Here is a 27613-nt window from a genome sequence, read left to right on the forward strand (position 1 = left end):
GGGTGGGTGCAAGATAATAAAGTGTGTAGGATTTTTTCTACTAAAACATATTTGATGTACTCATAAAGCTCCCAAGTTCTTCAATGCACAGCAAAAGATCAGAGAATTAGTGGAGACTAGTATTGAGCACTTTGGAAAAAATTTGGTCCTCTTCGGTTATGGCTTTGCGCAGTTCAAATTTTCCATCACCATACTTTCTGATGCTCATTCAGTTCAGAAGACATTCAAACCACAAAATAAATGGAAAACCACATTTTCAAAGTTGTATATGTTTAACACACTGCAATCGCAGTCACCCCATCTTCCAAACTCTATTTTATTTTGATAAAGATACAATAGAAATATATCTGAAGTAAGTGCAGTTGGATTCTACTGCAAAGAAACATAACTGGCCTAAAAAGTTAAAGCCAAATAATTAGTAAAGTATGAAGAAAACCAAAATAGTAATAAAGTGCCCAAGGCGCTAAAAATGCGAGCCATACCTTCTTTCTTTTTTCCTGGTCACCTTGGTTGCCTTAGGCACGCCTCACACTACATAGCTCTCAATTACCCTTCGCATTATTTAAAAATATATGGATGCCAACTTTTCTTGTGACATGATCAACAACAAACAAGAGACGTGGAGTTTAATTTTGAAATCAGCAAATCAAACTAGCACCTGTGGCAGGTGTGACAGACCTCACACTCAATTAGGTGCTTAAAAACAATCAGCATATTAAATTACACAGAATTCAAAATCCTAATTTGATGTTGGCATCCTACTAACTTTTCATAATACATACTGATAGGACTACAATGACCAATATACTCTCCTCAACTTACAGGTCCAAAGCAGTCTTATCAATTTGCGAGGGATGTCGAGTCTCCAGGAAAGTCGGATAATTGAAGTTAGTGTGTAGGATTTTTTCTACTAAAACATATTTGTTGTACTCATATACTCGACTTATCTAGTCTGCAGCCAAACAAAGTTGGGAGGATGAACATACAAAGTTGTTCTGCGTCACGGAAGTGTAGAAAAATTTACTTGGTATAATAAAACTAAAAAGGATGTTTCATGAAGCAAACCAAAGAATATAATGTCCATTGCCATCCACGTGCAGGGGGATGCTTCCAGCTTAACCCATCAGCTTCATATATGTCATACTGGGTTAAACCAGGTTATCATTTATAATCAAGCATGCTCAATGGTGTAGCATTATGTCATAGAGCTACCTGTTTCCATCTACAAAACATCCACAAAAACTTAGTGGTCTAGACCAATAAAATCATTGAATCATAAAATTTGATATCACATTTTAAAAATCATCTCAAAGAGAAAAAAAATAATTAGGATTGCACCCAGAAATGGTTTTTTTTCTCACCAAAAGACATTGTAAATATCTGTGAACTAGCTATGGAGTCCATCAAAATTTCTTGTTCTGCAACATCATCTACATTTGCTGTAAGTTCCTGACCCTAGCATCCAGCTCCTGAAATTGCTTCTGCTTTTACAAGGCCATTGAACCACAAAACTTCATTCCTGCAATATCAAACCACCAACCATCTGCAATTCATCTCATTCCTCAACATCATCTCAACCCATTCATTCAACTGCAACACCATATTTGTTGTTCTTCCTTGTTTACACATCACCAAGACAGTCCATTCTGTTGATAACAACAAGATTCAAGCACGTCACATTTCGAGGCTTCTCTGCTGCTCAACCATCTCCATCTCATACATCCACTGCATCAGCACAAGCTCTAAGCATCAGCAAAAATATAACCCACTGTTTCGCTGCATTTTATCCACATACAGCTTCAAAAACAAACCATCTCATCAACACTAGCAGTTCCATCTCCATCTCAGATTCCTCAACAAACAATCACCAACATAACCACCAGAAACTGCCATTTCAGTACATATCTTCTCCATCCATTAGCAGTAACCAAATCCATCTCCTGAACCTGCAACTTCAACTTCAGACTAAAACTGCAAAACCCATTTCATCTTCTGTTGCTCCAAACACCAGCAGTTATATGCATTATCTCTACCATTCCTCACCTGAAAACCATTGCAAACACTCCTAAACTCCACCATCTGAAGCAACTACCACCAATCAAATTCGATCCCCCTCTTCTTTCTCTATTCTCAGCTCGCATCTACCAGAACACCACATACAAACAGTATCTTTAGAACACCATCACCATAAAATTTAAATTAAAGAAAACCCATACTTAAACTCACCTAATACAGTAAACGAAAATTTTTTTTGCAAAATCTGTAAAGAATATCACCTAATACCCATACTTATTAGCAATTCATCATTGTGAACAATCCAATTAATTTCTAACATAAAAAGATAAAGTAAGACACGGGTTTTTGTTGAGATAGAATCCTAGAAAATCTCTTAAGTAAATAAAGCCATAATTCTTGACTTACCTTCTTCATATTTTTCGTGATGTAAAATAAGATTCACATAAATAAAATTTCAGATCAGAGAGTTTTCATTGAGGTTGGTATTCAACTATGCAAAATAAACTTGACTCACAAAATCAATTACAATGAAATAAGGGTTTCACCGGTAAACGCATTTCATTTAAGCAAAAATCACATATCTAGGGTTTAAAGCGAAATTTGGGTAAGTGAAATTAGGTTTGATTTCTGACGGGTTTTGATTTATAGCAAATTGAGTTTGTTTAAAACGAAATTTCGATAAGTGAAATTAGGTTTGATTTCTGATGGGTTTTGATTTATAGCAAATTGAGTTTGAGTTATGTCTACAAAGGACAGTTTTGATTTTAAAAGATCTAGGTTTAGCTGAGGACAATAATGGTTCACAAGTTTTCGCTGAGGGTGAGGGACATAGGATTTTGATTTCCAAGATCTCTGTTCAGAAGAAAATGAGGAAGAGAACAAGATAAGTTTTGGTTTGGGTGATGGAGAGGGATAGAGAAAAGAACGGAAATAGAAGAAAAATAAGAAAAATTAGATATAATCACTTTCAGTAGACATTTAATCCCCCAACAATTCTAACAAAGGCAAGCGTGTCCTGTTTCCATTTTTTTTTTTCTTTTCTTTTGGAATATCCCGATATGGTGCAACGTATTCTAGATTATGAGCAACGGATTATGGTCCCCAACGTTAATATCCGTTGCAAACCCAAAAAACGAAATGTTGCAAAACCCCTGAAATGGTGTAGTGAAAGGCACGCCCAAATACCTCACAGGCAAATTATATATCCTGATGGCAGTCCAGAATAGATAGAATGGCCAGCAAATTAGGAGAGTCCACATTAGAAGAATATAAGGATTAGCAGCAGCTAAAGGGGTACCTTTAAAAAAAACCAAAACATCATCTGCAAAACAAAGATGGGTCAGCCTAGTCAATTTACACCTAAGATGGAGACCAAAATATCCAGTATTGACTTGCTGTTGAAAAATGATACTAAGAAGCTCCATAACCATCACAAAAAGATAAGGTGAGAGAGGACACCCTTGATGAAGACCTCTCCTAGCTTCAAAATAACCATAATGGGAACCATTAATGAAAACAGAAAACTTAGGAAAAGAGATACATAAGTTAATCCATATAATAAACCTTTCAGGAAAACCAATTTTCTTCAAGGTAGCTAGAATAGCCTGCCAACTCACTATATCATAAGTCTTTCTTAAATCAATCTTTAAAGTGCATCTGGCAGCTCCATTGTTTCTATGGTAATTCCTGACCAATTCATGAGCTAAAAAAATATTATCTTGTATTGATTTTGCTGCAACAAAAGCTAATTGACTAGGTTTTCAAAATGTGTTTCATTATACAAGAAAGAATTTATCAATGCACTTATACACAACTCTACATCAGGCTATAGCTCTGTAATCAACAAAACCACAAGGATTTTCCTTTTTTGCAATTAAAGTTAAAAAAGTGCTATTTACATCCTTTAGAAGTTTAGAACCTTTAAACACTGTATGGCACTAACAAAATCATTACCAATGATAACCCAATAAAACTTGAAAAAATGTCTAGAGAAGGCATCTGGGCTCGGAGATTTATCGTAAACAATAGAAGAGAGGGCTGCAATGACTTCATCCCTAGGACAGGTTCTTCAAGAGCTAGTTTAGCATCCTCCCCAACAACATTTTCAAACTCAAGAAAATTAATCAAATCAATGTTAATCTTCACTAGACCTTGCTCATCATATAACTCATAAAAAAATACACTCAACAACAATTTCCTTATCATCAACGAGAGTAACACCAATGATAGAAGAAATACTAAGGATAATATTATTTCTCAACCTTCTCTCTTTAAGAGAATTATGAAAGAAATGAGTATTTTAATCCCCTAAATACAACCATTGCACTCTGTATTTTTTCTTATTCACAGATTCATCATATCTAATCACTTTAACATAATGTTGAATAACATTCTTCTCCTTCCTAGCATAACAGGACAAAGAGGATGCAACTGAATTTGGTTTTGAACAATCACCAACTCAACAACAATTTCCTTATCATCAACAAGAGTAACACTAGTAATAGAAGAAATACTAAGGATACCATTTCTCGACCTTCTCTCTTTAATAGAATTATGAAATAAATGAGTATTTGAATCCCCTAAATCCATCCATTGCACTCTGTATTTTTGCTTCTTCACAGATTCATCATATCTAATCACTCTAGCATAATGTTGAATAACACTCTTCTCCTTCCTAGCCAGAACAGGACAAAGAGGATGTAACTGAATTTGGTTTTGAACAATCACCAACTCCTTTTTAGTTTCATCACCTGTTCAGAAAGATTCCTGAATCTAGTTCTCTTCCAAGCAATAATAACAACCTTGGATTTCCTCAACTTTGTCATAAAAACAAACATATGGTTTCCTCTAATTTTCTCAATCCAAACAAACCTAATTAATCCTAGAAAATCTGGTTTTTCAGTCATAAAATTAAAGAATCTGGAAGGAGGATGGTCATGCTTTCGCTTCTCAAAAATGGTAACAACTCATGCGGAGTGATCGGATATACCAGGAGGAACAAAATCAGCTTTAGAATCAAGAAATTGATCTATCTACTCCATGTTAACCATAACTCTATCAATTTTAGAACCAACTCCAGTATCACCTTGTTTGTTAAACCAAGTATAAAAACAGCCAGAAAAAGGCAAATTCAGAAGATGAGTATCCTTCACATGTACAATTACTTAAATCCTGATAATGGAAAAATCTGAATTCAGCACCTCCAATCTTTTCTTCAGGCTTCATAGTAGAGTTAACTAAAATCTCCCAAAAGAATTGGTTTGGATTTATACCGACTAAAGTTAATAACATCCTCCCACATAGATCTCCTAACCACAACATCATTATCACCATAAAGTAAATAAGAAAAAAAGAAAATCCTTTAACAGTATCAACCAACACAAAAAAAAAACATTGAGTAGAATAATGGAGAATAGAAATACAAACTTCAGTTGGTACCATCAAATCCAAATTCTGCCAGAAACAACATTATTATGATTATCCCGAAAGTGCCAAGATGGCATAATTTTGTTCCTAATTCTAGTAGCATTATTCTCTAACACATGGGTTTCACAATTATTGACAAATCATTTATTCTAATTAAGGAACCTACTTCTACTTGTTTTAGAGGTTCATTATGCCCTCTAATGTTCCATGCTGCAATTTTAAACATTATGGGTAAGATTTTGTTTCTTACCTCTTCCAGATATCTTAAGATCTTGACCCTTAGAAGCCAAAGCATGCTTAGTGGGATCAACATCAGCAGACTTAAGAATAAAATGAGCCCTCACTCCTCCTTTTGCACCACTAGAAGAAGTTTCATCACCAACAACCTTATTACTATAGATCAAGTGCTTCTTAGATAGGTCAGTTACCACATTAAGATCTTGCTCACCCAACACTTCAAATATATTGACTATTTGAACCACTCCACTATCGTTCGACTTAGGTTGCACAGTTTCAGAATTGGTATTCCCTTTTACCATATTAGACTGTTCAACCCCATCCATCAAACTAGCTTCATATTTATCATCTTGCACACCACTATCATCACCTTCATTCTCTATATTGTCTCTATTCCTTGTAGAAACTTTAATAATCCAACTATCCTTAGCAGGCTTATTCTTAGTTTCTGGATCATAACATCTTGATGAGATTTCTCAATCACCTTCTTACAAGCAACAAAAGAATGATTAAAAGTCTTACAATAAGTATACATGGGAGGTTTCCATGTATACTCAACAAAAACTTCAAAAGCTAACCCACCATCCATATAAACAGGAACAAAGCTAGGAAAATCACAAGATGTATCAATTTCAACACAGACTCTAGCATAATTCATCATTTTCATGTTCAAATTTTGTTTATCTAACATAATAGGCACTCTAACACAACTGGCAATGCACTCGAGCCCTTAGAATTCCACATATACAACGGAACCTTCTTCAAATTAAACAAATAGGAAAAGTTCTGAGTTCCTCTAATTCCTTCTCAAGAGTATTATGCCAAGGACGGACCAAAAATAGTCCGTTATAAATGTAAAAGGATCCCCTCTCTAAAACAACAATCATCCTCAAAATCAAATACAAACATAGAATCACCATGAAGAGTCATACTAAACTCACCTTTGGGTTTCCATTATCTTGCTACAGCATTCTTCATAGTAGTAAAAGAAAATCTCGGACCAACACAATCCCCAGTTAGAAGATCCTGACAATTCTGAATATCATTATGAAAATCAGCACATGAATGAGAAACAACTTTCTTACCATTTATAATAGAAGGAGCCTTGGGACGTATCTTATCATCTTGATATTGAAGCTTCGTCTCAGAGAAAACCTCCAACCATTGAATAAATCCACAAAAAATATTATCCCCAGAAGATTTAGGGTTTGAGACTTCCAAAACCCCACTAGAACCATTAGATCCTGCTATATCAGAAGTTCAGAACCCTCAAACAGATTACCTGAAGAACCTCCTGGATATTTACCCTCTGCATCATTCAAGGTCGTGAACAGAGGAGGAAAGACATGAAAAACCTCTGCCATGCCCCCGTCAGTTGTGGGAAAAAAAGAAAAAGCACCACAAAAAAGGAAACTCTAAAAATCGCCCCACTTCAAACTCACCCTATCTTCAAGTGATTAAGCTGATATTTTGGTCTAGATAGATTACAAGTTTCGTGCTTGTTAGAATTCAGATTTTGATATCTCGGATGCAGCTATAATGTTGTTGGATATTGATTTTTGAGATCGTCCAAGAATTCCTCTACACAATCAGGTGCACAGACATTTGGTCTATACATACTGATTGTGGAAGAGAAAGAGAAAAACTCTATATACAATCTGATTCAAGGCTCTTTACTATTGACCTACTTGTGATCGTATTAGGTTTTGTCCATACATGTTTCCGAAGGAAAAAAAATTGGTGGTGTACTTGGTACCCTCTTCTTTTCATCAAGTTCACCAATGGATTTAACCTCATCAAAAAGCGTACTGGAAATAATAATTTTGATACTGAGGGGATAGTTACGGGAACCAGTCTGTATCAGAGAATGCGAAAAAAATATAATCAACTCCTCTAATTTCCCACCTAAGGAGCACACCGAAGTATGCTTGATATGATAGTGACTTTTTTGTTGTTGCTTTTGTCGTTCGTTGCCCGAGGTTATTCCCGGTAAGGTGAAGATATTTCTTGATGGTATTGCTACCCGCTTTCTGACTTTCATCAAAATCCCGGTGATGCTTCAAACCTTACTTGCAAGTTCGCTTCTCTGACTTTTTTTCTTCTGTTTTGATTTCGTTGTCATTTTTTATCCGACGGTTTATGAAGGTAATAAATGTACGACTTCTTCACCGACCAGTTGTATTTTGTTATATAGTTAAGAAATATCCTTCGTTATATAGTTGTTTTATGTTGTTTTTAGTTGTTATATAGTTGTTTATAGGTAAGAAATATCCTTCGTCAGAGGCATAAAGAATATGTTCTGGAGTCGCATGTGTGGAGGTGGAAAACCTCTAGTGTATCATGAGCTTGCGGAAATGTGACTAGACAATCGGCTCCATCTTCTTGAGGTTATGTATATACCTCTAGTGCACTTTCTAAATTCGTTTGTGTTCCATTTTCTACTGATAGCCACCTATCTTTCCGCCATCAGTCCGCAAAAATTATCTGCCTAGAAGAACTTAATCATAGTGCGTCTCTTGTCGTTTTTGTCTATATCTGGATCGATTTTCTTAATTTGATTGTATTTCCGTATTTGTAGGTTTTAAGCTCTTCGTGAGCCTATTGGAAGATGAAAAGATTAACTTGGTGAAGAAAAACCAGGTTTTAAAGAAAAATATTAAAAGTTTAACAAATGAAGTCGCACGATGTCGTAGCATTACTGATGAATCGTATGAGGTCTTCCTGAAGTGAGTGGCGAAGGCAATGCAGCGTGTCTACAATTGGATGATCCGCATAGATTTCTTTCCAAACTCTGTGTTAAGTTTTTCAAGAATCAGATTTTTTATGTTAATTTCTTTTGAGCGTCGTCGAGTTTTTTTTCTTTTCCTTTTTCTATTTTTGGATTTTCCAGACTTATTTGTTATTCGAGTTTCAATAAATAATTATCTATTTTCAATATGGAAGGAAATAGGAAACTTTTACAAATACCTAACTTTTAAACGACAAAATCCTTTAGAAGCACTGATTTCTCTAGAACAGAAATATTTGGACCCATTTGAAAGCAATGACTTTCGCTAAACGAAGATGCTTGTACCTTTTTTAGAGCACTGATATTACAAAGATAGTCGGCAATTTACATTAGCCACTTTACACCTGGACGTAGTTTATCCTACCCCAGTCTGCAGTCAACGTCCACAGGGATAAAACATAGCACAATGGTGTTGATGGGTAAAAAAGCTTCATTGGTTTTTGAGGAAAAGTGGAGAGACGAACGATTCCTCGAACGAGAAAATTTCTTAAGCCTTTTGCAAACAGATACACTGCATGGGAGTGCTTTGACTTCAAGAGATCAATCTGTAAGACTCCAGCCTAAACCAAGACAATGGTCGTTCCAGAGTCAATTCGGTCACAAAGAGGGATGAAGGTCGATCTTTAGGAGGGAACCTGAGAAATGTGTGAGATCAATGATGACTGAAGGATTGCGAATGTGTTGTAACTTCTGCAAGTTTTGTGAACTGTTGAGTTCGAATAAGATAAGTTCTGATTGATTGAATTCTGCTATGTTGAGAGTTCTTGTTCAGATGAGAATTTTTGTTCTTCAATCGTGGATTCGGAGACTTATTTATATTGCAAGAATAGTAGACACATTGATCACAGTAAGTGTGACGGCTGCAGAGGAGTGGAAGAGTGCGAAAATGGAAACCGTGTTTGAACTAGTTCCTCATCGTGCGAGAGACTTGGTTGATTGTCCATCCACTAATTTTTTAACTCTTCAACTGCTTTCACGACTTACTCATATTTCTCATCGTGGGTGTACACACGTTCCATAAGTTTCCAAACCAAAACCCTAGTGAAAATCCCCCCATGTGACATGATTGATGTCTCACGAATGTGGAGTCTGCAAGGCAGGCATGCATTTAATTGGCCAATTGTTGACTTGACTAGACATGAGTCTTAGCCTTGATGAGTCTAACATAATGAACAAATATGGAATGCTTTGAGACTCATGGATTGAGTATAAGGTGTTTATTGAGACAAAATAATGGAAAGACGTTGAGTCTTGATGAATTGTGATATATCATTTTACCGGTTGAGGTAATAATGATATTTTGATAACTTGGATCGACGAGCGTCCAATGAGATTTCTAAATCATGGACTTATTCTGATATGCCGAGTATTCGACAATAAATCAGAGATATTGTTGAATTATGCAAAATCCTCATTCCTGATCTAATATGTCATTAATGGTCGAATGACAAAGTAGGAATCAAATTATTGGATTCAACGTAAATATTGAATGGTCGTCTTTTCGAACCATGTTGCTCAATCGAGCACAAATGTTGGTAGCAGGACCGAACATTAAATATAAATTAAAATATTGATCGCTAGAGCAATATAAAAGCTGTTGAATTATCGTAAATTCAAAACTCTAATTTCGGATAACTCTGGATCCTGGATATGGAGAGTTATCCAATATGGGTGAAAAAACATCGACCAATCAATGGGCATGAGAGCCAGCCATTGATGGTGAATGAACTCCCAAGCGTGCGAAAATATCCCCGAACGGGGATTCATTGTAGAATCCTGAAAATATGAATTATTATTATTAAAACAATAATAAGAGATGCGAGACCGTCCAGCCATGATAGCCAAGGGACCGGATAGTTCCAGTCATGGTTGTGCACCGGCCACCATGACCCTCACACGTGCATTCTTGAGAATTTTAGATATTTTTGTTACTCGTTTGAGCAATATTCTGGATTTTCAGAAGAGTTTGATCTTGACTGAACCTCTCAATTTTGCACGAATGAGCAAGTACAACTTCGCTTGTGTGACCAATATTTTAAGGATATTAAAATAATAATATTCTAATATTTGCCATGAAAAGCCCGGTCGTGAGACCATTTGACTTTTTGGAGATTTGAGCAATATTGGAGAAATTTGCTCAAACGAGGGAGTTTCATGAGATGAGAGAAGAATTAATAATAAAATAAGTTATTGGAGAGGCGTGGGATTGGCCACGGCCGGTGGGCCTGGTCACGTGACGCTCTTTCCTATTTTATTATTATTATTTTTTAACTTGTGTGATGAAATATGGAAAACTAGGAGTTTTGCTCAAACGAGGAAGTTTGCTCAAACGAGGAAGTTTGCTCAAACAAGGGAGTTTTCAAGAGATGAGGAAAATAATAAAATAGGTTAAAAGAAAAATAGAGAGGCATGGGACCGGCCACGACGGCATGGTCGGCCGGCAGGTGGGGCCCGGTCTCGTGCGCTCTTAGTTCCTTTTTTTTTCTTTTTCTTTCAGGTCTTCTTAGTTCCTCGTTCGTCCATTTTTCTGAGTGCTCGTTTGTGCATTATTGATAAGTACACTCACACCATTTTCTCGGGGCTTACTCGGTGGTGGCTCAAATTCCCGAAAAGTGAATATCTATTACTAATCCATGGAATTCAGCTGAGAAAAGCCATGAAATGGAGTAATGAGATATTATAATGAAAATAGATTATTTTCTAGGAATTCAATTGATGAATATCTAGAATTAATCAATTGATGGCTCTATACTAGCAGGTAATTGATGAGTTTCAAAAGTTGTTGTAGTAGTAGAGTTCTTCTAAGACTTGTGAAGGTTCGATTTTTAAATTTAATAAAAATAAATATATAAATAATGTTAACAATGGTGAGAGGTACTGGGACTAAGAATTTCACCAAATTCCATTCATGTGATTCAAAATTATTCCTGCACAATTATAGCTTGTATGATAACAATTTGTTGACTCTAGTTCCTTGCCTAATGTAGATTTTGAGAGCAATGAATGTAAATCTAAAGCATGAGACATCAAAACATTTTAGCTAAGCATGACCCATCAATTGAAATGACACCCATTCAATAAAAATCATAAATCATTTCATTAACAGTGCAAGTAGTCATAAAAAGAAATTAATTTATTTACCACAATGAAGAAAAATGGCTCCATCCGTCGTCCCAACATGTGATTCTAGTTCCTCATTATTACAAAGAAAACTAAATATAAGAAATAAAAGAAAATTGTGAAATTGGATACCGGCTCACCGGCTCTCAAAAAAAAATCATCTCCAGTTTCCTGTTCTCAACATCAATATATAGATTTCAACAAAATCTAACCTTCCTCTTTTAATTCTCTTCCACATGTCATGTCCAATGGGAGTGTGCCACTTGTCTAAGAATACACAATATCACCTAATAAAGACTCGCCACATGTACGACCACTTGCTTTTCTTTTCATGGGAAAGAAAATATTATATGAGCACATACTGATCTTATGTACGAGGTAAGTACTTATTTTTTCATTATCTCAATTCCAAAACAGGCGTCATGTATTAATGTGGTGAAGTATATATTATGATCAAAATCAATCTTCTTTAGTTGCAAAAGATATTTAGTTTCCTTTCTTCCTCCACCATGTCGACATACCTCGTACATTAATTATTGAGTAGGATTTTTCATTTTACGTGATACCTCCTAAATCCTTCGAGAACTAATCACCAAGTCCTTCATCCTAAAATCCACGAGACCAAAATGCCCGAGCATGTTAGTTTCTTAAACCAACTTCAGCCCATCATCTCCTTCACTAACTTAAATTGGGCCTATCCTATTTAGATCCAAAAGTATTCACGACCCATGTACTCCGAAGTCCATATTTTCTTCTTGGAATCCTAGTTTTAGCCGATTTTCTTGGAAGAGCCCATTTTATTCATTTACCTACAAAAACACAATCAATACCAAAATAAGCACCAACAATATATATTTTGGGTAGTAAATATGTAAGAATTAATCGCTCATCACACCCCCAAACTTATATTTTGCTAGTCCTCGAGCAAATTTATTCTAGAAAATAAAAACTCACTAGGTGGCTCTAGTGACCGAGTTAATCTCGGAAGGGTTTACCAAAGGTGTACCCACAAAACCATTACTTCTAATTGGTCACAAGTATCCAAAGAGCTATGAGGACATACATATTCTCAACCTATCTCCAAGTAACTAGAATGCCAGAGAAATTAAAGGGGTCAGCTCTAAAGATGACTGAAGAAAAGGGGAGACACATCCGCAACACTGCTAGATAAAGAGATATCCGCTACACAGCTAGATAAACATTGTAAGATGCGTCCGCTGCTTTACATCTAGATAAGATTAGGAGAGAGATAAAGATGAGAGGGACATCTGCTACACAGCTGGACTAATTACGTGTGATGAGTTAAACCAGTGCTAGAAATATCTTGTGCCAGATTGAAAGCGGACTAACAAAGCAACCAAATGTATCTTTCTTCGACTCTCTCATAGTGCTCAGTAGAAACAACGTCTTCTTCGGTCTTCAACTGTTGATGATAAACTATCGAACCTCATAGAACCTTGATAATTAACTCTTCTCTTCGATTTCTTCCTTGACTTATAAATTTCTACTTCCCTTTGGCCTTATTGAACAGAACGTAACGATGATTTTTTTTCATCTTTTTCATTTTTTTTTTTCATTTTTTTTTTCATTTTTTTTTTGGAAAAAAAATTACAAGACAACAATTTACATGACCATGAGAGAAGGACTTTCAAAACTTGGATCTTCGCAACTTGTGATGTCTTGGTATCACGGATTCTAACAACTTATATCATTTGCTCTTATAACTTCAACTTTGATTTTTGAATTATTCTTTTCTATTGTTGCTTCTAAACCTAAAACGTCTTCAACTTTCTTCATATATTTTGATGTCGCTCCGCTTGTTGATGATGATAAGTTTCTACTTAGAGAGAGTCACAATCCAGTAACTAAGACTACATTGTGAGGTTGCTTTGTCTTTCTGGCATTTCCTGACCTACTTGCCTTTCCATCATGTATGGTTAGGTCCATCACGGTTACCATTTAAAAGGAACAAGTTCTCTCCTGAATTTCAAGGATCTCAATGTCTTTTTCTCTAATGTCTCAAAAGGCTGTTATCTCTAGCATTCCAATTTCTATCTTTTCGGTGAGAAACAGTACGTAAACTTAGCTAACCGGATACCATGTGACGCTAGAAGTTTCAAAAGTGCAACTAAAAAGTTCTTCCCCACCCCCAAACTTAAATCTAACATTGTCCTCGATGTTCTAAAGATAAAATTAAAAGCATGAACAAGGAGAAACTATTATCACTTGAGGGAAAAGAAATAAGGAAGAATATTACCGTGTCGCATGAAAATGGGTTACCTCCCAAGAAGTGCTAAGTTTAAAGTCTTCAGCCAGACAACGGAAGGAATTAGTCACCTCATAGTATCATACAAAAGTAGCCGGAATAACTGTGGGTCATCTAGATCAAAAAGTGTTAACCACAAGAAGAGGAAACTGCAACAGACCAAGAAGATACCGAACATACCCTTGTTTAAGACAACTACAACTAGTTGTGGTTCAGGTTCAGGCTCTATGAAAGGGTCTAGATAAAATATTTTCATGGACTGCATTTCCTCATAGCTAAGATCCGATTCAGGTGTTAGAGTCTGGAAAAACTCAAGTAAAAACTTAGAAGCACATAATAATAACCTAAATAACTCTTAAATTCAATCAGGTTTGACTCACACAGCTGACCACAAAAAAAAAGGTGGTCTTCCTTAAGCAAATGTGTCGACCCTACCCTCCTAAAGTAATTAGGTTTAATCTTAAAACTTAATAACCGACACATCTGAAAATTATATGTTCCCAAAATTGGAAGAAAAGTTTTTGGTGGGAAAACAAAGTCAATTTTGGTATGATAGCCTGGGTTAACCACATCAACCATAGGATGGGTTTCTAACAACTGAGCTCTCCTATGGACACAACTAGGTTCAGGAAAAAGTGTATGAAGATAATCTTGTAAGATGGATGAGGCACAAATTTCAAGTCCTGACTGAGGGATCTTTGTAAGAGCTAAAGGTATGGCACAAGGGGAATGATAATCACCCCCAAACTTAGATTTTTGGGTATCTCTAGATAGACTAGCTACAATTTCATTTAATTTCTAGATCGTTGGAATCCTGAAAATAATCAATTGCTTCTTCTAGGTTATACTCAAGTGACGCATCCTCACTCATATTTAATATCTCTACGAGTTCATTTTCTTCGTCTAAGACCATTGTTTCTAAATCGCTAGACTCTAAAACAGTATTCTCAAAATAAACTCGTTCATCTAAACCATTATCGACTTCGTAATCAAAAGTAAATACTACATCATCTAAAGAGGTGGTATCTCTAATCAAATCCTCGTCCTTTTGAATAGGTGAATAATCATTAAAATTATCGGGATTTGAACCAGAAATAACACTATCATCATAAAGTTCATTTAGAGTAACAAATTCCTGATCACTATGCCTACAAATTTCAAATTCTTCATCAACACTATCCACATCATAATAACATGAAAATGGTTGAACCTCATCTAAAGTAGTGTTACCAATTCTAACCTCGTCATCTTGATAAAAATTATCCTTATTTTCACGGGTGATATAGGAAAGAATGTATTGGCAATCAAGAGTAATTCGAGCAGTTCTTTCTTCCGTCTCTAATTTAAGCCTACGTGTTGACTCAGCAAACTCACGTGTTGACTCAGTTAACTTACGCATTGACTCAAGTATCTTACGTGCTTCATCGAGAGGAGAGGAATTATAAGAATCTTGCTCGTATGACCGGTGGGCATGTGGATAGTAATTGGGCTCACCATGGTATGACCCATATCCTTCAAAAGGATGGGTTCCCAACCACTATTCCCAACATGGTCAAAAAGGATGATGTCCATATTCAAATTCAGGTCGATATTCATTGTATTGGCTTCTATCATACCAGTTCGACATTCTTAATTGCAAGGGAATTCTACACAATCACAAACAAGGCTGACTCGACCAAATCAAACCTATAAAATCTAGCAAACAACAAGCATGATAGCTCCACTTAGATTGTTTCTAGACCAGTTTCTAATCTTTCGAAAAGGAATTCGTTACAATCTGAGAAAACCTCTCTGGAATCAATCCGAGTTTAAGTAAGTTGAATTGAGACGAGGGAAGCTGCGAGGAGCTTTGATACCCAAGGTCTCACCGGTATTATAAGGCGGCGCAGTCACGCATTCAACTCGCAGAAACCATCATGAACTTCAAAGTATGCTCAAAAGAGTAACCAATATTTTTCGAACGACTTTCCTATTAAGCTCGTTACCCTATAGGTCTCGTTCTAGTCAAAATGTTAAGCTTAGGTTCGCGTTTGGTTTAGTTTTCCTAAGGCGGGCAAGAAGGAAACGGTGATGAAATCCGAGTCCTTATCTTAATTTGGACAGGCCTTGCCCTTTACTAGGAAATTAAAACAACCGTATTCAAATCCTCATCATATATTCACCTTAAGGCATACAATAAACCCGCTGACAGGGGATTCGCGGGTGTTTCGAAAGCTTACCTCCCGTACCAGACGGGTGCAGAACCACTGAAGTCGACTCGGGCCACGACTCCTATGTCATGTGCGAACCCGAGGGGCCGAGACGATATTGTAATCGTCGTCCTTCCCTGCAAACAGTTTTATATTTAATGTACCCTTCCTTAGGGTTTTAAAAAAAAATTGTCCAAGTCCAAAGTCCAAATAAAGTGCAAAAGAAAAGAAATAATTAAAAAATAATAATTACAAAAAATGGAAGGTCTCTAAAATAAAATAAAATAAATTCTCTCTTTTTTTTTTTTAATTTTTCTTTCGCTCTTTTTTTTTTTGCTTTGTCTTTTTCCTTCTCTTTTGGATTTAAGCTTTGATTCCAGGTCTTTAGTATCCAACTTCAAACCTGTAATACAAAGACACACTCAAAGAAACGTAAAAAGAACAAATGAAATAAAAAAAAAACTAAAAATTCTACCTAAGCACAAATCCGCGTCGGCGGCGCCAAAAATTTGATGAGTTTCAAAAGTTGTTGTAGTAGTAGAGTTCTTCTAAGACTTGTGAAGGTTCGATTTTTAAATTTAATAAAAATAAATATATAAATAATGTTAACAATGGTGAGAGGTACTGGGACTAAGAATTTCACCAAATTCCATTCATGTGATTCAAAATTATTCCTGCACAATTATAGCTTGTATGATAACAATTTGTTGACTCTAGTTCCTTGCCTAATGTAGATTTTGAGAGCAATGAATGTAAATCTAAAGCATGAGACATCAAAACATTTTAGCTAAGCATGACCCATCAATTGAAATGACACCCATTCAATAAAAATCATAAATCATTTCATTAACAGTGCAAGTAGTCATAAAAAGAAATTAATTTATTTACCACAATGAAGAAAAATGGCTCCATCCGTCGTCCCAACATGTGATTCTAGTTCCTCATTATTACAAAGAAAACTAAATATAAGAAATAAAAGAAAATTGTGAAATTGGATACCGGCTCACCGGCTCTCAAAAAAAAATCATCTCCAGTTTCCTGTTCTCAACATCAATATATAGATTTCAACAAAATCTAACCTTCCTCTTTTAATTCTCTTCCACATGTCATGTCCAATGGGAGTGTGCCACTTGTCTAAGAATACACAATATCACCTAATAAAGACTCGCCACATGTACGACCACTTGCTTTTCTTTTCATGGGAAAGAAAATATTATATGAGCACATACTGATCTTATGTACGAGGTAAGTACTTATTCTGTCATTATCTCAATTCCAAAACAGGCGTCATGTATTAATGTGGTGAAGTATATATTATGCTCAAAATCAATCTTCTTTAGTTGCAAAAGATATTTAGTTTCCTTTCTTCCTCCACCATATCGACATACCTCGTACATTAATTATTGAGTAGGATTTTTCATTTTACGTGATACCTCCTAAATCCTTCGAGAACTAATCACCAAGTCCTTCATCCTAAAATCCACGAGACCAAAATGCCCAAGCATGTTAGTTTCTTAAACCAACTTCAGCCCATCATCTCCTTCACTAACTTAAATTGGGCATATCCCATTTAGATCCAAAAGTATCCACGACCCATGTACTCCGAAGTCCATATTTTCTTCTTGGAATCCTAGTTTTAGCCGATTTTCTTGAAAGAGCCCATTTTATTAATTTACCTACAAAAACACAATCAATACCAAAATAAGCACCAACAATATATATTTTGGGTAGTAAATATGGAAGAATTAATCGCTCATCAGTAATTTGTCGAGGAGCATGATATGTTTTCGAGAAACGAGGTGTGAGATAGTAGAAGCATCATACTCGCTCTGAATATTTATTCTATATAGTCAAGGAACATTGTGACATCCTGGAGACGTTATTGCTCTATACTAGCAGGCAATCTATCTAGGAGTCGTCCAATCACTATCGATTTTATACAAAAGTGAATACTGAAATTGCTCAGTTGATGAAATATGATGAAATCTCAGTTGAGAGACTCTAATGACTGCATATTCATGTGTGCTCTGAGAGGTTTGTACGCTCAGTCACAGATTATGACATGAGGTTTGTACGATCAGTGAAACTCCTAAAATATGAATTTCACATACGCGTATGAAGCTAGGTCAGAAATATGCAAAATCATGGTTTTATGATTTTACCATTCATCAAAAATCCACCATCAACAAGTGGCCATTCATCGGGCTCAGGAAAATTCGTAAGAGAAAGTCATTGTTAAAGGAAACTATTTTCTTTCGGGGAATATAATTTTCTTATTCGTATTATACTCATTAATGATGCATGTCATGTTTACAAAGCAACATTAAACTCTCCCGAATGTTACATATTTTTTAGTTTAGGGTCTCGTTCCAGCGAATTCATCGCACCGTATTCTGGTGATTTGAGGGGCATCGTCTCGTTGTTTTCTTGAACGCGCAGTAATATAATAACATTTTTTGCTCGTTTTGTCTTCCTACGATATTCTCTGTTGCTCCGCAAATGCTTGCTTCTTGTTTATTTTCCTGGTTTTGCGTTTTCTTTTTTCTTACCACTTTGATATATGCCATAAACCCACCTCTCTTGTATTCCTTCGTTTTTCTCCCCACTTGTTTACTGGCACACGGTAAAAACGGGTTCTAAAGTGTGTAGTCTATTGACGTTGGACACTAAGAGAGTTGGCATTCCATGATAAGGCCCTAATATCAACGACATAAAAGGAGCTCTGATTACTAAACGCTCAAAAACTCTCAGGTTGAGCGCCAAGAAACTTGACATTTTTAGGTTAAATTCTAAGATCTCTTCCACGAGACATTAGAAGATAGCCTCGATGGAAACAACTTCGAACGCATTAAACCTAATTTTACAGAGTTCTTCCACATTTTTTCGTAGCTTTAATTCCGACTAAAATTTTCTTTAATGAGTATTAGTTATTCCCTGCAATACACAAACCGCACAACAACGTATATATGTCCACCGTTTCAAAAAAATAGGCCGAATAGAGAAAGTGAGAGTATCACTTTTTCGGAAACGGTTGTATCGTCTATTCAAAATTTAAAAATTGAGAGTATCACTTTTCCTGAAACGGAAGGAGTATTATTTATTTATTATGTCGGCTAGAAAACAAAGATCATGCAATAAGTGGTGGGCGTGGGCTTAGCGCTTAAGTGTTGAGCACACATACTACTACCAAGTATCTATCACACGAAACCTATTTTGAGGCATACTAAATAATGCAAAATAGGGTCACTAAATAAAAAACAACATCACCCCTTATCCCCTTTTTGATAATGGCATAACTATCCTTACATAATTAGTTTTAATGATTATGATTAGCGAGAAATTTTAAGGATTGATTAAAAATTAAATTGTTAGTGGTGAATTAGTAGAAAATCAAATTTATGTGAGAGAGTTGGGGTTTTTGAGAGGAAGAAGAAGAAGAAGTGAAAAAAAAACTTGGATTTTGAATTTTGAGGTTTTAGTGATTAGAAGTGACCAAAATGTGTGATTCAAATCAGAGGTAGACTTCTATACGAGGTTTAATTTCTTTTTATAAGTTGAATCTGTCAAAAAATTGAAGTTTTAAAACCCAGATCTACTGACCAGATGAACAGTTCGGCTGATAACTTTCCAGCCGAACCTTAGTTTTTTGAAAATTTACCTAGGTTCGACCGACAAGCTATCAACCGAACCTAGGTATATTTTAAAAAAAACTGAGGTTCGGCTGAAAAGTTATCAGCCGAACTTCACTCTGTAACTGAAGAATTTAGGTTCGGCTAATTCGAATAAAATCTAGCAAAGTCGCATTAGCCGAACATAGTGTTTCTCTAAATCATACACTAGGTTCGGCTCAAAATTGATACTCCAAGATCAGCCAAACTGATCTTCTGAAGACCCTAATTTCATTTTTGAAATCATATTTTATCGATCAAACAACAAAATCAATCAAAACAAGATGGGTTTGTTACACATACATTCTAAAATACATCTAAGAGCAATTGAGATTTGGATTTCGCACTCCAACATCGCTCACTTCAATTCGTGTTTGCTTTTCTTGATCAATTTCTTGATTGAATTGGAGTCCAAGATGTTTAAGTTTAAAGTTTATTTTGATTTTTGATTTTAGGTTTTTGAGAATAAGGACACTCTAGTAATTTAAATTGTTTAAAGATATATAGGTAATTACACTACCTTTAGACACCTCTTATAAATCCATCCTATATAGTATAATGAATGAGTATGACTCAAAAAAATTTGAGTATGCCTCGAAACAGGTTTCTACCACACACACAGTGGTCACAGCCGGATGTATATCGTACACACATGTGGTGGACGCACGCTAGGGTTGTGGACAAATTGGGGAGTTTTAAGGGGGTTTCGTTTCTTTGTTTATTCCGCATCCTTCTCTTTGGGGTTTGTTTTGGTGTTCTTTTTTAGGTCTTGAGGTTGAAATTCGATAACTGCTTTGGTTTGTTCAGGAGTCCTCTCTGATTGAAACAATTTTGACAAGGTTTGAAAAAAAAAAGAAACTTGGATTGCAGAAGATAAAGGAAGAAAATTTCAATTATGCGATCTTCCTGGGCCGATTCTGTTGCGAACTCTGCATCTGAGAATTCAGCTGCTGGTTCTTCTCTCAATAACAACAACAACATTAATTCTCGATCTTCTTACGTTCCACCACATCTTCGTAATAGACCTCCTCCTTCGGAAAATCCTTCTCCTGCAGTATCAGGTTTTCCTGGTAATTCAACTGGTAATGATAGATCTGGTTACAGTGGTGTTGCTCCTCCTCCGGCTGGAGGTTCCCGATGGGGTGCTCCTAGGCAGGCTGATTTAGGGCAAACTGGTTATGGTGGTGGTGGTGGTGGCCGCATTGGTGGTGGTGGTGGTGGTTGGAATAACAGAAGTGGTGGTTGGGATCGAGGAAGAGATCGAGAGGTTAATCCTTTTGGACCAGATGAAGAAATTGATGTTCCAGAGGAAACTACGGAAAATACTGGTATTAATTTTGATGCTTACGAAGATATTCCCGTGGAAACCAGTGGTGAAAATGTTCCACCACCTGTTAATACTTTTGCAGATATAGATTTAGGTGAAGCCCTAAATCTTAATATTAAGAGATGCAAATATGTTAAACCTACACCTGTTCAACGACATACTATTCCTATTTCTCTTGCTGGTAGAGATTTGATGGCTTGTGCACAAACTGGGTCTGGGAAAACAGCTGCTTTTTGTTTTCCAATTATCAGTGGTATCATGACTGGACAGGCTGCACAGAGACCACGAGGTGCTCGGACGGTTTATCCATTAGCACTTATCCTCTCCCCTACTCGGGAGCTGTCATGCCAGGTGAATGAATGAATTATCCTTGTTTCTGTCTTTCCATGATATTGAATTGCCGGCAGTTGCGAAAAAATATTTCTTAACTATTTCTTTTTAACCATTTTTAAGATACACGAGGAAGCCCGTAAATTCTCTTATCAAACTGGTGTTAGGGTTGTTGTTGCTTATGGAGGCGCACCAATCAATCAACAGGTTTGTATTATTATTGTCACCTGTCAACTATTGATGTGTGATTTTGTTGGTACTTTCTTTTGGGTTACTAATTCGGTCTATGACGCTAGGATTTCTCATATTTCATTATGGTTGAGTTCTTTGATTTTTTGTTTTATTATGCGAACATTGTTATATTAGTATTTAATGTCACTGCCCCAAATTTCCTCGTTGGGAACTATTACACATTTTCTCCAAGGATTATTTGAAATGGCTAAATTCAAGCAAGTATGCCTGTTACTTGCTCGGGATAACCAGTTTTTGGTCTCAAGTCTTTTATTAGGTTTTATTTGGTGTCCACATTGTAGCTGTTTTGGGTTAGTTGCATCATAAGGTGGATCTGGATCCTTAAGCCTGATCACATGGTGACATTTTTTGAGCAAAGATGGTGGTATCTTTTTATATTTGTAATTTAATAGGCCTGAGCCATTTTTCTGACACGGTTGTCCTTTTTGTGTCAGCTGAGAGAGCTGGAGAGAGGTGTTGATATTCTTGTGGCCACCCCAGGGAGATTGGTAGACTTGCTGGAAAGGGCTAGGGTGTCATTGCAGATGATCAGGTATTTGGCTCTAGATGAGGCTGACAGAATGTTGGACATGGGTTTTGAGCCACAAATTAGAAAGATCGTTGAACAAATGGACATGCCTCCACGAGGTGCAAGGCAGACCATGCTCTTTAGTGCCACCTTTCCAAGAGAGATACAGGTCAGTCTACGTGTTTATAAAGTTCCCTTATTCTGCGGTTGGCATAACTTTTAATCCGGTTTGTGCTTGAATCATTTTAGACATGGAGGTTCTTCACCTATCAGATTATATGAATGCCTCTGATAATTATAGTTGCGCAATTGTGAGATACCCAACTTTTGAAATCCTCTGTCATATGGGAACAGTTCAAAGTTCTACAATTTTTTACTGGAAAGCAAGATGTGGCGTTAGAAGCCCTCCTAGTTTTTCCAAATGCTTTGGAGATATCATTCTACAGTTGAACTTACATCATATATGTTCCCTTCAAAATCATATTTACATGGCTTATACACTTTGACCATATAATGCATATATAATTATTAGCCAAGATCATACATATCTTCTCAAATTCATCAGGCACTCTTTGAGAGTCACGGATTCTCTATGAAGCGATGTATTATTGTTAAATTTATTTTTTAATTCACTGTGTGTATACAAAAGCCTATTTGCATAAATATACTGCATACTTGATGCAATATGTATATTAATTCTAATTGGTATTGCCAAACTCTATTTTGTCTGTATTATTCCTTCTTGCATTGTACTGCACTATGTATTCATGCCTTTCTGATTACAATACCAACGTATACATGTACATTCAATTTGGGTCATCATTTTTCATATACAATACAAAAGTATCTGTTTTAGATTTACTCTAGAATTTGATCAAATCATAATTACCTTATCCAGACCTAACATTATATATTGGGTGGTTGAGTTAAATCATGGGGGTCCACCATTCATTAATGTAATAATATTCCCAGTTTTTGAAGTTACTGCTCACTTTTAAATGTTCAAGATGTGCTCTTGATAGTCTTTGTCAGAGAACCCTTTTCTCTTTTGCTTTTGTTCTTCTCTGAATTAGTCTTAACGAACTAAAATTCAATCACACATTTTTTTAAGGTGCACGTATTTTCACTTTAGGAACAAGGACAACGGTATGCAATTTACTATGTGCCATACAAAAACTTATGTGACAATCTTTATAATGTCTATTTGGTTTCTTGTGCAGAGATTGGCCTCTGACTTCCTCTCGAATTACATTTTCCTCGCTGTTGGAAGGGTTGGTTCAAGTACTGATTTGATCGTCCAAAGAGTTGAATTTGTTCTGGATTCAGACAAGAGGAGCCATCTAATGGATCTTCTTCATGCACAGAAGGCAAATGGAGCTCAGGGGAAGGTAGTAAGTGAAACTCTAAAACTTTCAACAGTGGGCAGGTTTTAATTTATCATTTCTAGAGATTTTCTGATCTTCATACAACTAGAATGTGCACATGTGCTTCAGTACGAAAGCTATAATCCTTTTAAATATAATAGCAGCGCAGCTGAAAGTATATAGAACTACACGTGTCTACCCTTCTCCAGTTCTCTGTAAAACTTCATTTAATGCAATGTCTCGTTGTAGTATAGTTGCTAGGATTCACTACAACAACAACAACCAAGTCTTTAGTACAAGTTGGGGTAGGCTAAGTTGCTAGGATTTGCTATTCATGTCAAAAAATTTATGATATATTTCTTCAGTAGTATTATTCAATATGTTTGGAACATGGAACTCAAGAGTGAAGTAAGAATTAAAGAAACACCAAAATGTACTACGTTTACTTGATGCTTTATAGAGATAACAGCATATGATCTCTCTTCAGTAGTATTATTCAATATGTTTGGAACATGGAACTCAAGAGTAAAGTAAGAATTAAAGAAACACCAAAATGTACTACGTTACTCGATGCTTTATAGAGATAACAGCATATGATCTCCATATGTTATTTCTGTTGCTTCACTGTTATATTCGTAATATACTAATCAGCTTGAGGGTAGCTAGTCAACTAGAATATTGTAGCAAATGATAAAATACATTGGTGTCAGTTCTTGGTTGGAGGAGATACACTTAAATGCTTGTCACTCTTAAACTTCATATTTTTAATGCTTCCTCATTCCACGTCTATGTTTTTTTGTGGTGTGCTGCAGCAAGCTCTGACTTTAGTTTTCGTGGAGACAAAGAAAGGAGCCGATTCATTGGAACATTGGCTGTGTATGAATGGGTTCCCTGCTACTACTATTCATGGGGATAGAACCCAACAGGTAAATATAGGTGCCTGGGAATACACTCTTTCATTGTGCATGTTGAATTCTTATTTGTATTTGCTACATAGCTTCTTAAATGTTTTCTACTGTAGGTGCATAATCTTATACCTAAAAGCATGTTTTGAAGCTATAAAGTTGCAGTCATCTCTTTTTCTGTTCAAGTAGTCCATTAGCAATACCCACATTTTAACGTTTTAGATCCCTATGCCAGTCCTTGGTGTAAAATAGCATGTACCAGGCAGGTTGTTACTGAACCCAACTCCCATCGCCTTTGTGCTTAATGCATTACGCATGCCTTTTAGAGTTTGGAGGTGGAGATATGGGAAGTGTTAGAGAGAGCTGGGTTGTTGGGATTTGTATTGTATTCAAGCGGGTGATAGAAGAGTTATTGCATTATTGGATTAGCTTATTTCTTTTATTTTAGAAAACATGCAGTCATGTGCATATTTAAACACTGTTGCTTTATCATAGAAAACATGCAATCGTGTGCACAGCTTGACTTGAACTATTTAAACACTGATTATATTTATAAAAAGAGCTTCATTCATTTGTCCACAAAGCCTGTTCCATGTTTCTAGCTTTCCCTGATGTGCAACTTTCGCTTTTCATCTTTTCTGGATATAGTGTCACAGACGTGGTCGCCCTAATGTGATTGATTGAAACTTTATGTTCTCATCTTTTTCTGCACCAACCATTTTAGACTTTTCTTGCTGAATGCTATCTAAGTTTCAACAAACTTACTCGTCTTGTCATCCTCAGTCACACTTAGCTCCAACACATAAGTGGGTACAGCAACACCTTCAAAAAACAGTACCCTCGTCCACTTCTATTCTTTTATCTCAAGTTCGTTGTCAAGCTTTCTTCTAATTGTGCCACATATCTTTGCATAATAGGCAGATTTTAGATTTTTCTATATGCATCCCATCTTTCAGCTTTGAGATTGATTGATTAATCTCAGACATCTTTACTTTATGTGATTGTTGTCATAACTGTTGAGCCAGTGCTTTGCTTCTTGCCTTCTGTTTTCCGGATCGTCTGCTTGTAACTTGTGAAGGAACTACACAAAAACAAGCAGTATTCTGAAAATGCCCCTAAGACGTAGCCAAACATCTTACCAGTTTGATGCAAATCCCGTATGCCTTAGAACTGGAGTCAAAACGTGATGCTTAAAGTTCTAGGGAGAGGGATAACAAGCTGGAGGTGACCCTAATTTCCCTTTCTAGTTACCACTAAACTGTGTTAGGACTTCATTATCTGGGAACTTAACTGAAGGATTTCACTGGAGAAGCTGACGGATGCTTGATGAGATATTGGGAATATTTTGAAATTTTTGCCAACATCCCTTTCTACATGAAACATTCTCCCTATTCCCCTTCCTCTAAACCTATCGAAATGTGCAGTTTATGGATTTTGCCTTTCTAACTCGATTTTAGTTTCTGGATTGTCAATGATATAAACTTTCTCAAGGATATTCACGATACTGGTGAGGTGTTTGGTTTACTTTAGCACCCAATATTTTGGTGCGAGATATGATTTTGGTCAAATTGAGTTATTTGCGTTAGTACTCATTCATTTAGGTGCATATCACTTATTCCTGCTCCATTTATTTAGGCATCCCCTCGTGGGGTATGGCATGGATTAGATGATGGTTAAAATTTGTGGTGCATCTTGAATATACATAGTAGAGAAGGCCTGACTATCTGCTTCAAAGTTGCGATTTGTAATAGTGTTACATACACCTTCGTAATGAATTTTTAATTTTGTATCCATCATTTAGTTCCAGTGGCTAGGCACTCGATCATGTCCTCTCTTTTTTCGTATGAAAACTAGTCAACTTTTGTCTATATCTAATGTCTGATACGGAAAATATCATAACTTCCAGAAAGATCTACCGTGGAGGTTTTTGTTGCTTTGTGTTGTTCTGCCAACATGAGGTTTTCACTTACTACTCAGTGCTCCATTCCGTAATTAATGGTTGGACGCTAATAGAATAAAACTGTTCTTTATTTTGGCAGGAAAGGGAATATGCGCTGAGGTCTTTTAAAAGTGGGACGACTCCTATATTGGTTGCAACAGATGTTGCAGCACGTGGTCTTGATATCCCTCATGTTGCACATGTTGTCAATTTTGATCTTCCCAACGATATTGACGACTATGTGCACCGAATAGGGCGTACTGGAAGAGCAGGTAAGTCAGGGCTGGCAACTGCATTTTTCAACGAGAACAACTCATCTATGGCAAGGTCACTGGCAGATCTGATGCAAGAATCTAACCAAGAAGTTCCTGCTTGGCTCTCCCGTTACGCCGCTCGCTCTACTTTTGGTGGGGGGAAGAACCGCCGCTCAGGTGCAGGTCGTTTTGGTGGTCGTGACTTCCGAAGGGAATCCTCCTATGGTAGAGGTGGTGGTGCAGATTATCACGGTGGAGGCAACAGTGGTGGTGGATATGGTGCACCTTCTAGTGGATATGGAGGTGGTAGTGGATATGGAGGTGGTGGCGGATATAGTGGTGGAGGTGCCAGCAGTGCCTGGGATTAGCAGGCAGTCTGCTTAGTGGTGCTATAGGGTTCTCTAAGAATATATATTTTTGGGGCAAGGGAGTGTACTACATTTTTTTCTTCTCCCTTATCGTGGGTCGATGATGATAACGATGATTTCATGGTCTTTTCCCTCTATCTATCTCTCTTTTTCTTTTTCTCTTCATTTTTCATTATACAAAGTATGTAATGTCGGGTCTCAGGGTAAGTGTTTTTGGATTGTTGATGGGTGGAGAAGGGTTCTGTTAGGAGGGTGTGGGGAGATAGCACACCAACGTCCCCAATTAAGCAAGGTGAGTAAAAGAATTTAGTAGTAACTAGTGGTGTTTGGGGGTAGTGGTGGTTCTGATAAATCAAATTGTACTAACACATGAGAAAATTTTGTTTCTCCCATTCTCTGTATCATACTATACCTTTTCTATAACCATTCATGTTCATACACTTATAATTTTTTTGGAAAATTTTGGTGGTCTTAGAAATATTTATATAGGCAAGGAAGAAGAGTGGAAGTGTGGAACTGTTCCAGGAAAGCAAGTTATAAAATAGTTTAATGAAAGTTATATGTTTTGATTATCTACATTTTTTTACTTATATATATATTGGATTAGCTTTGCGCCATATAGCTAAGAGTCTAGAATGGGTTTTATAATCAGTCCG

At 36.4% G+C, this 27613-nt stretch overlaps 1 protein-coding gene and 1 long non-coding RNA gene across 3 annotated transcripts; one reads left to right on the forward strand and one right to left on the reverse strand.

Moving 5' to 3' along the window:
- Positions 1-36: 36 nt before the first annotated feature.
- LOC113321662 lies at positions 37-2916 on the reverse strand. Its single transcript, XR_003346821.1, has 3 exons — positions 2422-2916; positions 1362-2141; positions 37-1222 (listed from the first exon to the last, which is right to left on the reverse strand). It is a non-coding gene; the product is annotated as an uncharacterized LOC113321662 (long non-coding RNA).
- Positions 2917-20429: 17513 nt separating this feature from the next.
- On the forward strand, positions 20430-27401 carry LOC113321146 (DEAD-box ATP-dependent RNA helicase 37-like). Of its 2 annotated transcripts, none has more exons than XM_026569033.1 (6): positions 20430-21388; positions 21491-21574; positions 22054-22296; positions 23348-23518; positions 24304-24417; positions 26436-27401. In XM_026569033.1, exons 1-6 carry the CDS (start codon positions 20606-20608, stop codon positions 26955-26957), a joined length of 1917 nt encoding a protein of 638 aa, XP_026424818.1. In that variant the 5' UTR covers positions 20430-20605; the 3' UTR covers positions 26958-27401. The 2 variants fall into 2 exon arrangements, with proteins under 2 accessions (XP_026424818.1, XP_026424819.1); XM_026569034.1 differs by having other exon boundaries at positions 20606-21388; positions 23348-23515; positions 26436-26957.
- The last annotated feature ends 212 nt before the right edge of the window (positions 27402-27613 follow it).

This window comes from Papaver somniferum, chromosome 11, assembly GCF_003573695.1.
Source record: "Papaver somniferum cultivar HN1 chromosome 11, ASM357369v1, whole genome shotgun sequence".
Lineage (NCBI taxonomy): Eukaryota > Viridiplantae > Streptophyta > Magnoliopsida > Ranunculales > Papaveraceae > Papaver > Papaver somniferum.

Bases quoted from the DNA above. Each gene is read 5' to 3' on its own strand.
- LOC113321146 (XM_026569033.1), top strand. From the start codon at position 20,606: ATGCGATCTTCCTGGGCCGATTCTGTTGCGAACTCTGCATCTGAGAAT. The intron at 22,297-23,347 runs GTCAGTCTACGT...TTTCTTGTGCAG, and splicing joins CCTTTCCAAGAGAGATACAG to AGATTGGCCTCTGACTTCCT. The intron at 24,418-26,435 runs GTAAATATAGGT...TTATTTTGGCAG, and splicing joins ATGGGGATAGAACCCAACAG to GAAAGGGAATATGCGCTGAG.